This window comes from Clarias gariepinus, chromosome 1, assembly GCF_024256425.1.
Source record: "Clarias gariepinus isolate MV-2021 ecotype Netherlands chromosome 1, CGAR_prim_01v2, whole genome shotgun sequence".
NCBI lineage: Eukaryota > Metazoa > Chordata > Actinopteri > Siluriformes > Clariidae > Clarias > Clarias gariepinus.
Window position 1 is genome coordinate 35442801 of NC_071100.1, and position 16064 is coordinate 35458864.

Below are 16064 nucleotides of genomic sequence, written 5' to 3' on the forward strand. Positions count from 1 at the left end.
ATACAGTCAGTCTAAGCTCCAACATCATAGTAAAATTAAAGCAAGGCGAAATTGACAAAAGTAAAGGTTTAAAGACCTATAGTAATTGCTGTGGAAACAGAATCGGGATAAGTCTGTCACATTTTGGTCAGGGAATGACGTGTAAACATGGGAATCGGATATGGGGCATGTCTTTATCTAAAAAATATATGAATAATTGCATTGGTCCAGCCTGTGGCATAATAGTGTGTGGTGGTTAGCACCTCCAGAGTCAAGGGTTCTAGTCCTGCCTCAGGCATGGTGGGTTTCGCCTGGGTTCTCCGGTTTCCTCCTACAGTCTGAAGACATGCAGGTTAGGCTAAATGGCATTCCCAAATTGCCTGTAGTGTGTGTGTGTGGTTGTGTGTGTGTGTGCACTGCAATGGATTGAGTCTATATCTAGGGTGTACGCCGCCTCTTGCCCAAAGTCTCCTGGGATAGGCTCCATGTGATCCTGTAACAGGATAAGCGGTATAGAAGATGAATGCTCTTGAAATATGAAGCCTCAGACCTCACTAACTTCGGAATGAATTGGATTTAGATTTTTTTTTTCCGTTAATTTTTCCATGTGTCTTTTTAGTCGTAGGGTACAACTAAAGCACACGTTTTCTGGGCGGTTTAAGACTTTTATTCTAAATTCTGCCCTTGAAATATGAAACCTCAGGTGCATGATTCTGATATCTATATTTTGTCAGTAAGCTAAATAAACATCTCTTTTAACTCGCGAAGCGAACGACAAAAGAACACCTTTCTTATATTTCCGTGTACACATTGCGCTCTTTGTGAACGCAGAACCCATTACCAAACAGGAAATAGTCTGTTTGTCACAAAGGCTGTGCATACTCCTATACTATGTAGTACGCGCACTGTGCGCTACCTGCTTGTTTTCCACACTACACTGTATAGTAGGGCAGGTCGCGCTGTGGGGACGCAGCCAGTTCCCTCCCTCTCTCCGGCTGATAGACTGCTGTAGGTAGGTAACGCAATAAATCTTATTCGTAATGACCGCGCATCTTATCGGTTGAGTAATTAATCTCGTTTGCTGGTGGATGTGACAGGATGTACACACATATATAGGCTTTTCCTGCGGAAACAGGCGTCTTCCGAGCGTGTGTCATCTGATGCTGCATACCTGGACTCCTCATTCTAAGCATTTTGGGTGGCCGCTCGTGCGCAACCTCTATTCGTTATTCTCTTAAACAAGCGTCCATATAAAATGACACATTTTAAACAAACTATTTAATATTAAATAGAAATTGTGTTCTAACATAGTCCGGTGGATTAGGTGCTCTCTCTCTCTCTCCCTCTCAGGCTGTGCATTTCCCCCAACCAGGTTATGCAAAACTGTAACGACGGACTGAAAGGATTCATTCACTGGGTGTGTGGGTGTGTTCGCGTGTGTCATAGTATTGTGTATTGCTTTTCCTGTCAAGTTGTCCTGTTTTATTTCCTGCGAAACCCCAAACCAAGGTACAGTAACCCTAACAGTATCTTTACGGATAGGTCGTGTCTCACGCGCATTCCACGCGCACGTTGGTTAGGCGCCTGTCTGCGCGCGCGCGCGACAATTTGTTCGTGAATGTTCTTTTGCTGTGTGTGATGTGCTAACGATCTGCCTATTATTTGGGGAAATAATCTCTGGATCGGGTGTTGGGGTGTCCTGACAAATTATGCTGCCTTGTTAAAAGATAAAAAAGATACCATACCATAAGAGGTAACTGGAGCATGTTTTGATACTTTGTTATAACGTGTATTTATTAGGGAACTTAGGGGTAGCATATTCTGATAGATAAATATCTCCATTAGATAATTATACAAGAACATAACTAACAAAATTGAATGAAACAATTCCAAGCTTGTTTGTTTTTGCAAGCGTGGAACCTTTAGGTTTAGAAAAAAGGGATAGGTTGCATGGATTGGCCGAACAAGAGGATTTAAAGTAGTAAATAACATAACTGCATTATTTGTACAGAACATTTATGTTGACAAGTGCACAAGCTTTTTTGTGATTGTGTGTGTATGCCAGACTGTGCTTTTAAAATGCAGCAGCCCTAAAATACCTACATTTTGTCTTAAAATTAATAATTAACTAGTAATTAGTGTGAATATATCTTTTTGGCTTCTGACACGCCTTCTGCTGCAGCTCCCCCCCGTAGACCAATTCATCAACTGTGTCCTCATATTCCTGAGCTTACAGTATAAACGCACGTTTCTGATTGGTTAATTAGTTGTTGTTTTTTTACTATAGCAACTGATAGATAAATAATACATGAATTAAGGGGAGATTAAATATGAAATGCTGAACATCACAAACTTCATTTATTGTGCAAGATAATAACATTTGACACATATAATTATCTGCACTGTTGTGTTGTGTTAGGACCCACAGAGAGAAAGAGAGAGACAGACAGACAGAAAATTGCAGCGCTTCATTTATTCCATTATTCATTCACTTGCATGCTGCTTATTTGTTCAGCCTCTCTTTAATTTACTTTGCTCAAGGCTGACAGTAGCTGCTTTACATTGCAAATCATTTCCATTTTTTTTTTCCAATTTCTGATCCATGTTTAAACAGCTTGGATCAGTTTTTTTTCACACTCAACAAGGATCACATTTACATTTAGGCATTTGGCAAACGCTCTTATCCAGAGCGACTTACATTTTTATCTCATTACACATCTGAGCAGTTTAGGGTTAAGGGCCTTGCTCAAGGGCCCAACAGTGGCAACTTGGTGGTTGTGGGGATCTTCCGAACCGTAGTCCAATGCCTTAACCACTGAGCTACCCCTGATCACATTCAAAAGAGGTTCTACATTAAAATCATATCCAATATCTGATTAATTGAACTATGCATATCCAATTTTTCTTTTAATTGCTAGTTTTGAATCCAGAAGGAGACTTGGATGTAAATATGGAAGTCAGCCATCCGTGAGGTCACACAAAAGATTCAGACACATTGACAGCATTAAAATTAGGTGATTTTTGAACCAGTAACTGAAAATTGAGTAAAGGGAAAGTGTGATGTGGTAGCTGTTATTCCACAAGTTTTTAACTGAGTTTGGAGAACAAAAAAGTGAATAAATAAATAAAAAGAAAGGTTTATGGTATACAGTATCTGCTTCAGCTCCTAGATAGCAGCATCCGATCTTGTGTATTGTATCTTTTGATTGTTGTAACATTATCTCTATGTTCAGTTCACTCACTCACTCATCATGTACTGTACACTGCTTAATCCTGCATACAGGGTTACAGGGGGTCTAAAGCCTATTTCTGGAGACTTAGGGAATGAGGAGGGGTACACCCTGGGCAAGGTGTCAATCCATTGCAGGGCACACACACATACGCGCACTCGCACACTCATTCACACACTATGGGCAATTTGGGAACGCCAAATAATCTAATCTGCATGTCTTTGGGAGGAAATCAGAGTACCCAGAGGAAAACCACCAAGCACAGGAAGAACATGCAAACTCCATGTGCAAAGGGGCAATCTAACCTGTACAGGAATTGAACCAGGAGCCTGGAGGTGCAAGGCAACTGTGCTAACCACTAAGCCACCGTGCTGCCTTCTATGTTCAGTTTAATATTGTGTTCACGCAATATCCAAATTTCACAAACTGTATTGTGAATGTTAACGTGTGTACTACTGTAGTTAATAATCATACATTGCAGTATGCCATTTGTGTAAAGATTGCGTATAGGGAAGGTTATGCACTAAATAGTTGACAAAAATAAAAAACATTCTATGGAACATTTTAGCTTAAAGGCACAATTTTGAGCTTTTGCACATCCCTTTCCAAGTTAGCTATAATCAACTGTCTTTGTATCTCCATTTAACATTTTATCATGTCCTATCCAAAAAAGGCTGAACCCATTAGAAAATCCAGAATTACTCACAATGTTTTATAGTTTTTGTTTCTGTGTTCAGTACACATGACCTGAAAAGGTGTCAGTGGTGTTCTTGTGACTTAGATGTGTGAATCAGGGCTCACATGGTACATATGAATCACGGAGTACACTCAGTGGAGTCTAGATGAGTCTTATTAGTCTTATTAACCTGTTGTGGGATTCAAGCATAAATAAACTGCAGGGAAGCTGCAGAAACTGGACTGACTCCAAGAACATTTCAGAGATTAAAGCTGCGCAAGGATATAATCAGTCCAAGCTTCAACATCATAGTAAAATTAAAGGTGGCAAAACAAAATTGACCTGTAAGTAAGGGGGTAAAGACTTGCAGTAATTGCAGTGGAAACAACAGGATCAGGATCAGTCTGTCACATTCTGGTCAGGGAATGATGTGTAAACATGGAAATTGGATATGGGGCACGCCTATATCTAAAAAAAAAAAAAAACACAGAAGCATTTTTTTTTGCATTTTATTATAATTGCATTGGTCAGTGGCACCCAGTGTAGTGGTTAGCACTGTGGCCTTACACCTCCAGGGTCATTGGTTCAATTGTGGCATGGTGGGTTTCCTCCCATAGTCCAAAGACATGCAGATTAGGTTAAATATTAGTATATGTGTGCCATGTGATGGGTTGGCACCCTGTTCCAACTATCCATGAATAAATGCATTGGTTCATTATATTTTTATAATCAGTGCTGACATTGTGTGTGTGTATTATAGAATAGGAGGTAATGTGAGAACCTATTATTATTATTCCTTTTATGCTGCACATAGCTAATGTCTGAAATATACTGTTTGCTTTTAATCAATATAAACCCCAAAAGGCTAGAATAATATGTAAAATAATGCATGTGTATACCTTTATGACTTCCACTTACATAATAGGTTTTAACCTTCTCCAGTTACTCTTTCACTATACAAGTTATTCTCACTTTAACTTCTCTAGTATGATATTTTAACTAATTTTTAAGGCATTATCATACTCAAAGCATCAGCTTCATTTTATTGAATTGCTGTTAGTCTCCATGAAGTGCTATCATACAATCAGCACAGCTCTTGTAACAGGCTCTTACTTCCTAGCTTTTATGGCTGCCACATTAAAGATCGAGATGTTATGTATTTATCACCACTTAGTATAATTTGCATTATGCACATTATAATATGCAGTGGTTTACAGCCTTGTGCTTGCTTTTAGTGGTTATTAGTTGTTTATTGGAGGATGAATGCTTTAAATTGCTTTGTTGTTTGTTCTTCCCAGTCATGTCCTTCAGGAGGGGTGTGGTTAGGCAAAGTAAGTTCCGACATGTATTCGCCCAGGCATGGAAAGCAGAGCAGTGTCTGGATGACCTCAGGGTTTCCCGTGTGACATGGGATGGCCAACTCTGTGCAGCCAATCCAAAGTTCATTGCTGTTATTACAGAGGCTGGAGGGGGTGGAGCCTTTCTTGTATTACCACTCACAAAGGTTACAGAACACTAGAACACTCCCAAAATATGGAAAAAATATATAAATATAAAATTTATACATATTTATTTTTTATATAATATACAATAATGTTAAATTATTATTTAAATTTTAAGGTTTAAATTTATTCTTTTTTTTTTTTTAGAGTGGTAGAGTGGACCAGTCCACTCCCACTGTTTGTGGCCATGCTGCTCCTGTACTTGATATCCAATGGTGTCCACATGATGACAATGTAATTGCCAGTGCTTCAGAGGACTGCACAGTAAAGGTATGGCCCGATTGAACCAAAGAACCTTTGGTGTCAGTTTGCCAGTTTGGATGTAAAGTATGATTTGTCATGTTGTTAAGTGTAATTTTTGCTATAATATACAGGTTAGTGGTTAGTACAACTGCTAAAACCTCAGGTCATGTCATTGAAGATAGGAGCATATGGAAAGGACTGTTATATGTCAGATATACAGTATATCTACAGTTTATACACTATATATACTGTATAGCTATTGTTAATGATATCTATGCTTACATGCATTTATTGTAACATAGGGGTTTAAACCTAGTGGTTTTAATACAGATCAATTGTAATTAGTAAACCTGAAACTCTCATATTCTGTTTATGTATAAACAGTACCAGTCAAAAGTTTAGACACAAATTAGGATTTATTTTTCTACATTCTAGAAATTACTGGAGATTCCAAAGTATAAAATAACACATGAGGAATTAAGTAATTAAGTAACAACAACAACAACCAGTTGTTATTTTAAGACATCAAGGTCAGCTGTTCTGGAATAGTTCTTGCAAGAACAGTATTGTCAAGTCCAGCTGCAATACCAAAACGTACCTCTGCTACAAAGGGGAAGTTCATTTAGAGTCACCAGCCTCAAAAATCACCAGTTAACAGTTTATTGGATCGCCTTTTGCATTCACCATGGCATTGTTTCAGCAAGCTTAAATATGATAGGAGGATCAGACTAAAAAAAGTTTTCTCCAGGATATCCCAAAAATTCTTATTGTGGTTAAGGTCTCAACTCTGTGGTGGTGGTATGACGTCTCATGCACCATGAACCACTCTTTCACAATTTGAATAGTCATCTTGGAATATGCCTGTGCCATCAAGGAAGAAAAAATCCATTTATTGAAAAACCTAGTCATTCAGTACATTCAGGTAGTCAACTGACTTGATGGTTTGGGGCACATACCAGTGCTCAGCCTAGACCTGACAAACAGAAGCAACCCTAGATCACAAACACTGTCCTCACAGGCTTGTACAGTACGCATTAGGTGTGATGGGTGCATCGCTTCATGCAACTCTCTTCTTACCCTGATGTACTTATCACTCTGGAACAGGGTAAATCCGGTCTCATCACACCACACAACCTTTTTCCAAATATCCACACATAGCCTCAGTGTTTTTTTCTTAAGGCTACACAGCTTGTTGCCAAACCTAAACCAAAATATTTACTGCAGTAATTATTCAATGGAAGGCTCTTACTTGTTTGCTTAGTTGAATCCAAGTGTGTGTACAGTATTTTGCAAAAGTATTTGTCACTCTGTGCTTTTTTTGTACAAACTTTGTTATACATGTTTATTTTATGACTTTATTATTCGGTCAGTACAAAAAAACATGGTTTCCAAACAGGAAAATATCTGTACGTCAGAAAAGAAAGCAACATATTATGCAATAGACAACTTTTCAGACAAAAGCTTTTGCATTCATGAAAAAAATAGCAGGTGCTACAAAGTCAGTAAAATGATTAATATAATAATAATAATAATAATAATAATAATATATCCATCCTTGCTCTACAAGTTATTTGCATGTGCCTAAAACCTTTGCACAGTACTATGTTTGCAAACACATATAAATGTCATTTTTCAAAAAACTAAACTGACTGCCATGCATAATACCAAAACAACCCTACACCAATTTGATTAATATTTCCTGGGGTGCATAATAAAAAATAATGACTTGATATCTGTTTTTGCAAATGAGCCCTTCATTTCAGTTAAGCTTGGCTGAGCTCATTTGTTCTTAACACACTACCAGTGAGCTGAGTTATATTGTATGTAAAGCTGGCTAGTAATCATTTTTAAATGTGTGTTAGTTTTAAGAATATTTTTAAAAAGAAGGTCCATTAAAGGATTGCATTTCTTTTATTTGCTGTGTAAAAGTGGTTGAAAGAGGTCTTGTGTTACACTGATGGTAGATATGGCACATTCCTGATGGGGGACTCATAACATCAATGACTGAGGCTACAGTAACTCTAGAGGGCCACAGTAAACGAGTGGGCATTCTGGCCTGGCACCCTACTGCACTTAACATCTTACTAACAGCAGGTAATTTCTATGTGTGCTGAGCGTGGGAGTGGTTTTGCACTGTGCTTACTTCAGATGCTAAATTTGGATAAACTAGGTTAAGTTTCTTTGGCTCACCTTAGACATTTGTAGAGGTCAGAGGTTAGAGGCCGTTTTTATGCTATGTCTGGGTTGCTGTAAAATGTTAAAGTACATTTTGGAAAAACCAACATGCAAATTCATAACTAGTTTCCCTAATTGTATGTGTTTCACATATGCAATAATCCATTACATGCACTAATCCATTGAGGTACAATACAATACCAATTAATATTCTTATGATAGTATTTTCTATTTTCTATCAATCTACATATATTAAACTATTTTAGTGTAGAATCTTGGTTGCATTTTGCCACATGATTTTTTAAATTGGTTCAATTGGTGGTTAAAAAAGTAAAAAGCTGACCATATGAAAACATCAAATGCAATTCATCCTTATTTTAAAACTTTATCAGTATCAGCTAATTTTTCTAGTTTTGTGCATTAAAAAAAAAAGTTAAATGTTAAGAATGTTTTGTTTCCAAAATCTAATCCAGGCAGTCTGTCTGTGCAAGTGATAAAAGACACAAAGTACACAGAAGACACTCCTGCAGCTAGTTTGCATTAGCATGCAAATGTTGAAATTGTAAATTCTTGCAGTCATGCTTTGAGATGCGTTGCTACACATATGCGACCTAAGATCTACCTTCAGTTTGTTTACTTTGAGTTTTTCACTTGTTTTTTTCCCCCCTTGTTTTAGGTTGTGATAACGTATTGTGCATATGGGATGTTGGCACGGGCGAGCTGGTGTATGAACTGAGCGATGCTCATCCAGATCAGATCTACAGTGTGAGCTGGAACAGAGAGGGCAGCCTGATCTGTACCACCTGCAAAGATAAAGCCCTGCGTGTAATTGACCCTCGACGGGGAACTATCCTTAAGGTAAGTCTTAATGTGGCAATATATGGGTAATGTATTTTTTGGTCACAGGCAATTTTACTTTAAAAATATGTAATAACATAATGTTAAAAGACATTTCAAACCCAGCTTAAGTGTCTTATATAAAAATATAAACACATATTTCTAATAAATAACTTCTAATATTAATTTAATTGAAAATATACATTCATAGAGCACTTTTTTGGAAACTAATAGTACGTATGGCCTCTCATTGCTCTCAAAACAGCATAAATTCTTCCTGCCACAATTCTACAAAATGATGGAAGCTTTCATTTTAGATTTTTGTCCATGTTGACATGACTGGATCATAAACTCCCTGAAGATTTTTCATGGGCACTTTCATTCTACAAATTATCTGTTCATGTCTGGTGACATTAACGACCACCGAAGAACACTGCATTTATTGATGTTTATAAAACCAGTTTAAGATGCTTTGTATAATGGTGCATTATCATGCTGGAGTTAGGCATTAGAAGATAGTAAAATGTTGCCATGAAGGGATGTACATGGTCAGCAGCGATAATTAAATATGCTATGGCATTCACTCAATACTTGATTGGTGTTAACATGCCAAAGAATGTGCCAAGGAAACACATTCCCACACCATTGCATCTTCCCCAACTCCGTCAGCTTAAACCAGTTTGGTCATTCTGACCTCTCTTATCCACAAAATGTTTTCATCTGCAGAAATATTGCTCTTTGGATGATTTTTCTTAATAGCAGCCTACTGAGCAAAGTCTAAAGACAGTTCTTTGTAAAAAATCTCAGGAGCTCAGCAGTTATGCAAATACTTAAACCTGTACCATCTGGCACCAACAATCATGCCATGCTCAAAATCACTGAAATCACATTTAAATCTGCTGGCCAGTATCTACCTGGTTTTATGCATTCCAGTGCTGCCTCACATTGCCTGAGTAGATAATTGCATGACTAAGTGTACAGTGCTTAAGAATCATGTTTTTAAAAATTATTTAATGTTAGATTCCAGCCAATGCCTCATGCTTGACACATCAAAAAAATTTTGTGAGCCAGTCACAGCTTATGAAAAAAACCCTACATTTTAGTTTCCACAACATTCACACAACCGTCACCTGAACACATTCCCGTGTGAAGTTACATGTTCAACAAAAACTTGCATAACATTAATTTATTAAAAAATATATGATAAATAAAATTGTGCCCCTATTTATTTCTTTATTTTCAATTACAAATGTTTAAGTCAAACCGGGACTTTTGTTTGTGCAGAATAACAGAACACCATTATGATAATAAAACCTAGCTTTGTTTCTCTATATCATCCCCTCCTTCACTATTTAATCCCAGCAGTTCATTAGTGCTTGGATACCATGAATATCGAAAGTTTTCTTAATACACCAGATCCATGATCGGACTGCCTGCTTCACGTCTGAATACTGAACATGTAGAAATTGCTTGTATGGGGGTCAGGACTGAACGGGGGGTTTGGCAATGACTTCAAGCTGAGTTCCAATAATGAGCAAGTGGTATTCATGAATGATTGTGTTTATCGTTGCCACAGAGAGATGCGTCTCTTTCACAAGTTGGTCACAATTTATCTGGGGATTTTAAAGGATCAGGTGTTTAATTTGCTGAATGTTCATAGGAATGACTGCAGTGGACTACGAGTCACATCCACCATGATCGTCATTTACAGATATACAGCATTCTTTAAAATGTTTGCACGGTTTAGATTTTTTACTGCAGCTAAGAGTCTTATCTCTGTGCTGTGCTTGAAGTCTTCTGTAAATGCTTATCAGTTAAACGTCTTCACTCATGGAAAGTTACATCACAAGTCTCAGTTTGCCTTGATCTCCCCTTTTATATTGTAATTTTGACTGAATGTACTGTATGTGTACTGAATGTACTGTGATATTTAGTAGCATCACTATTTTGCAGCCTGTAAGTAAATTGTAGTAAAAAAAAAAAAAGAAAAAAGACATTTTTGGTATGTAATTGTACTGTAACATAATTTCTTAATGTCTTAGCATGGAACATCATGCATAGTAATGTCCGTGTATTGTGTATTTGCTAATTCTATACAACAAATAATCCTTGATACTATTTAACAGGACTATATAAAATAGATTATTATTTTTATTTTTATTATTATTATTATTATTATTATTGCATTGGATGAGTTAACAGATCCTTGAATGCATATTTACTTATATTACAGTATTACAACAGCTAAATGTTCCAGTGGTTGTGGAATCACCTTTGTTATTACAGCTCAACACCATAAAATTTCTGTTTAGATATTTTTTGTGTGACTCCTACAAAGTATAATGTATGACTGTATAATATCCCGTCTTCGTTTTGATCATCCCGTCTACCTCAGGTGCGGGACAAAGCCCATGAGGGCACTAGGCCAATGAGAGGTGTCTTCCTGAATGACGGAAAAATCCTTACAACTGGCTTTAGCCGCATGAGTGAGAGACAGTTGGCCCTGTGGGACACGGTAAGAAAAAACACCATGATTATTGTGGTTATTTTGTCATATAATATGACAATTATATTCTGACAATCTCTTTCCAAAGATATGAAATGCAATATAAAGGTTCATGCTAATTGTTTTTTGCTGAGATAATTGATAAAAAGCAGGTTGTTTTCTTTTACGTCCAAGCTTTTTACATTTTTCTCTAGCTATTATTAAGGAAAAGTTTTATAATAATGTAGCCAGTTTTAGGATTTAGCGAACAAATATGTTATTTAACATAGAATTTCAAACATCTTACTAGCTTGATGATATTTTCAAATGTTATGATAAACATCAACTACCAAGTTCTAACATTAACCTACTTTATAATGTGGAATGTTTATCATGAATGCTAGGTAGGTAGGACAAGACATTATTATAGACAATATCGATATCAATATCTGTGTACACATAGAAATATTGTTTTATGATGTCCTAGTAAGCTTATGAAATTTGAGTGCATTTGCATGCTATTTCAGTGTTCCATTTTAAATGTATGTTTTTATGTCACATCTATAACCATATAACCAACTCCTGTTATTTTCTCTGTGTTTTTGTATATTGTTTTATTTATTAGAAAGATTTCTCCGAGCCAATGGCTATTCAGGAGATGGACAGCAGTAATGGAGTTCTTCTTCCTTTCTATGACCCAGACACAAACATGGTCTATCTTTGTGGAAAGGTAAACCTATAAAGATGTACAGTTTCACTTTTAACCAACATTTAAATTGTGAGATTTTATATGTCACCCGAGTGGGACAGGCCATAAATCTACATCATTTCCAGGAGATTGTTGAGTGTCAAACTCATGGGCCACATCACACTCACTCCAAAGTCAAGTCAGCCAGAAAAAAATCATTGTTATTTTTGTAGACTATCTATTATTCCATATCGTAAAATTCTTAAAATACGTAAATTATGACAGTATTTGGTATTATTTAAAGGGGGCATCCTGAATGAAACAAAAACCCATGTGTAGCATTGTCACTTCACACCACTAGAGGGCTGGGCTCTATTGTATGATAAGGTTGCTGTCTGTGCAGCATTTCACAATGTTTCACATTCTCGTGGGTTTTCTCCCAGGGTATTGATTTCCTCTGTCCTTGCTGGTTGATGAATTGGCTACATTAAATAGCAATAGATATGAGTCTGTGTTTATATGTTCATAGTGCCCTGAATTCACTAGACCTCTGAAGCTGTGCTGAAGTATCTGGCACCAAGCCGTCAGTAGCAGACCATTTAAGTACTCTATTTAAGTTACTGTGTGGCATCCATGGATCTGACTTGTTTTTCCAGCGCATGCCACAGATGCTTGATTGGGTTGAGGTCGAGAAAATTTGGATCCCCAGTCAACACGTCAAACTTATTGTTGTGTTCCTCAAACCATTCTTGAGACATTTTAGCAGTGAGGTAGGGCTAAAACAGGCCACTGCCATCAGGCAGCACCCTTTCCAAGAAGGGAAATACAATGTTTAGGCTGGTAGTTCATTTCAAAGTAACATCCACCTGGACCCAGTAATTTCCAGCTGAACACTGCCAAAGAAGCCCACTGCCACTGCCTGCTTGCTTTCTTCTCACAGTGCATCCTGGTGCCATTTCATCCCCAGAGAAACACCCCAACACACACACAGGAACATCCCACAAGAGCTGCGGAATTGCCTGGACCACGTCTTCTAGCCATTACAATTTGGCCTTAGCCAGAATCACTCAAATCCTTACACACTTCAACTGTAAATGGTCAAAATGTTATGGATGATCGGTGTATGTCCGATTTTTGCCCCTAATTTGTTTACAAATATTTTAGTTCCCTTATGGTTCATTTTAATTTAATGTAGAATCATTGTAAATTCACTTGGTGGGTTAGATTACAACATTTATTAGAATGTTATCACACCTAATCTATATGAATGTTGTGCTCTGTTTAAATAAGACACAACCTCTCAAAACTTATGCAGTTTCATTAATCTTTCATAATCTCTCCTGCAGGGTGACTGCACTATTCGCTACTTTGAGATAACCAATGAATCTCCTTATCTCCACTTCCTGAGTCTCTACAGTAGCAAGGAGCCTCAGAGAGGAGCTGGTTTCCTCAGCAAGAGAGGGGTGGATGTTAACAAGTGTGAGATTGCAAGGTAAAAATATCTTAAGATCAAAAGAACTGATAAATTGTAAGTGTAGAATAAAATCTGTGTAATAAATAAAAAAAGGTCAACGTGTCTTATTTGACACTTTTCCTTTTATTTCATCCAGGTTTTATAAACTCCATGAGAGGAAAGTTGAGCCCATTTCTATGACTGTGCCAAGAAAGGCAAGCTGTGTTTATTGTTTTTCATGCAAATGCTGTATTGGTAATATTAGCAACAGATATTCTGCATCTTTTGCTTTCATAAGCACATTGGATAGTATCAACATTTGCATACTAATGTTAGGGAGGGATATAGCTATTAGGTTACACTGAAGATACTATGATCAAGTTTTAAAATGCTGTTGTGTAAATGCCTTCCAGTCAGACTTGTTCCAGGGGGACCTGTATCCGGATACAGCTGGGTTAGAGCCCTCTCTACTGGCTGATCAGTGGATTGCAGGTCAAGATGCTCCTCCAGTCTTAGTCTCTATGAGCGGAGGCTACAACGTTCCTGCCTCCAAATATAACACACTCCGAGGAAGACCTAAACTAATACCTCAGAGCATTAATACCAGCACTACAGCTCTGAGCACAAACACTGCTGGCAGACAGACAGAGAGTGAGAAGACACAGGTTAAGAAAGGAGGGACAGAGAGGACGAGACAAGAGGTAAACACAGTAACTAAGTCACAAGATATCATCATCATCAGTCACTGTAGTCCGTAGCTATGGATTTTAATTACATTGTGCTTTTAGGAATCTAAATTTTCTTATGGTTTCAATTGACAATATTTATTTTATCAATTTCTTGATTAATTTTTTTTATCCATGTCTTCACAGGATGATCAGCTGGCTGATATTTTGAGAGAAGTTCGTGCTCTCCGTGTTCTTGTGTTAGCTCAGGGTCACAGAATTGACGTACTTGAGAAGCAACTAGGGCGGTTAAACGGAGGAGAAGTGTGACTTCGGAGACCCATAGCCTTAACCTAAATCTATGATAGCTTTACATTACAGTAAAGGGTCCTGAGAAATGCAGAATACCTTATGTGTAACATGATAAACACTAAGCACTGACATTTTATGCTTGTTTTAGATTAAAAAAATATATTTTACATCAAGTTCTGCTGCTAATTATAAACTGGTTTAGGGAAAAAAAATGCAATATGGGCTGATGTACTTTTATTTTGGTGGTACTTGCATTTGGATGTGTAATGTAAAAAAATGTCAGAGAGAGCAATATGGAACCTAAAATCTCATATGCTGTACTCTTCAGTAGCCTTTGCTATTATCTAGCCTTGATGATCTTAATGCATATTCACATCTATAGGCCAGAACTGTTTAAATCACCTTTTTACTTGCGTTAGAATGGGTTTAATCTTAAAAACAATGTAGCTGTTGTGATATTTGTGGTGTGGGTCAGTAAGTACACTTCAGTTTATACCGTTAGAGACTTTGTGGGATGTGTGTATTCCTAAAACCGGTGTAGCACTAAGGATTCACTGTTTCAAACGTTCTGCCACATTTCAATTTATTTATATAAATATATATTGAAGTACAGCAGGGCTATGATTCTTTTACCTTTTTTTTTTTTTTTTTACTTTTTTTTACTTTTTTTTTTTTTCATTCCCACAACCTGTCTACTTGTGCACTACAATCAGGGATGTCTATTTGCTCATCCTTGTTCCTTTATCATATTGTTTACACTTTATTTGTTTTATGAGTTGAAATGTAAAATAAATTTTTTCTTGCAAAATCATAAGCGTGTTTGGCATTGACTGTATCCTGTTGATTATATATATTACTGACTAGACACGTTCTACATGCAGTACATGCGTTTAAGAATTACTTGAAAAACTAATAAACACAGGTTAATGAAGGCAAACTATAGTCTGTGGAGGGGATTTCAACATACCGCAAAATGAGAACTTACTCTGCAAATGTTCTGCACATGCATCAATGTGACACATTCATATCAAGAGGTGGTCTATTTTTAGAATTAAAAACTAAAAAACTAAGCAGTGTCTATTTAGTACACTACTATACTTTGTTAGATTTACAGTACAATACAGATTTACACATTACATGAATTCACATACAGGCACAGTTTATTAAATGTTTGAAATCATTATTTAACTTTGATCTACTTCTATTCATATTCATTTGGATTTTTTTCTTCTTTTTGTTTTCAACTAATTCCTTTGTTCAACTAATCAGTATTGGCGAGGCAGTGCATGCTGTCGCCTCGGATTCCTGTTCTTAGCTGAGTGAAACCCAATGTAGTCTTCTGCTGTTGTAGACCATCTGCTTCATGTTCAACGTACGTCTGCTTGTCACAGCTGTAAAGAATGGTTATTTGACTTACAGTCATTTTGCTGTCAGCTTAAACCATTCTTCTCTGACCTCTCTAGTCAGCAAAAAGTTGTGCCCCAGGGAACTGCTGCTTACTGGAATTTTTTATTTGTTTGTTTTTCACTCTTCACACCATTCTGTGTAAACTCTAGAGACTGTTAAATGTGACCCTCCCAGGAGATCAGCAGTGTCTGAAATACTTAAACCAGCCCATCTGACACCATTACATTCCCTCATTCTGATATGTGATGAGTACATTTTCTAAAGCTTCTGACCTGTAGCTGGGTCATTCTACAAAAAGGGTGTTGTCACTTAGATTTGCTGATGCAAAAAATCATTTCGATTACCATAACAGACACATTATTGTACAGTATATGTTTAGAAAATATAGTATGTACTTTCGATTATGAAAAAA

At 37.0% G+C, this 16064-nt stretch overlaps 1 protein-coding gene across 4 annotated transcripts; it reads left to right on the forward strand.

Annotated features, from left to right (window-relative positions):
* Window positions 1-934: 934 nt before the first annotated feature.
* coro1b (coronin, actin binding protein, 1B) lies at window positions 935-14817 on the forward strand. Of its 4 annotated transcripts, none has more exons than XM_053497907.1 (11): window positions 935-991; window positions 5184-5389; window positions 5535-5657; window positions 7595-7724; window positions 8482-8663; window positions 11038-11157; window positions 11753-11857; window positions 13162-13307; window positions 13426-13483; window positions 13682-13969; window positions 14141-14817. In XM_053497907.1, the coding sequence occupies exons 2-11, from the start codon at window positions 5186-5188 to the stop codon at window positions 14261-14263; spliced, it is 1479 nt and encodes a 492-aa protein (XP_053353882.1). In that variant the 5' UTR covers window positions 935-991; window positions 5184-5185; the 3' UTR covers window positions 14264-14817. The 4 variants fall into 4 exon arrangements, with proteins under 4 accessions (XP_053353882.1, XP_053353890.1, XP_053353897.1 ...); XM_053497915.1 differs by lacking the exon at window positions 935-991 and adding an exon at window positions 1047-1488; XM_053497922.1 differs by lacking the exon at window positions 935-991 and adding an exon at window positions 1047-1396.
* Window positions 14818-16064: the final 1247 nt, after the last annotated feature.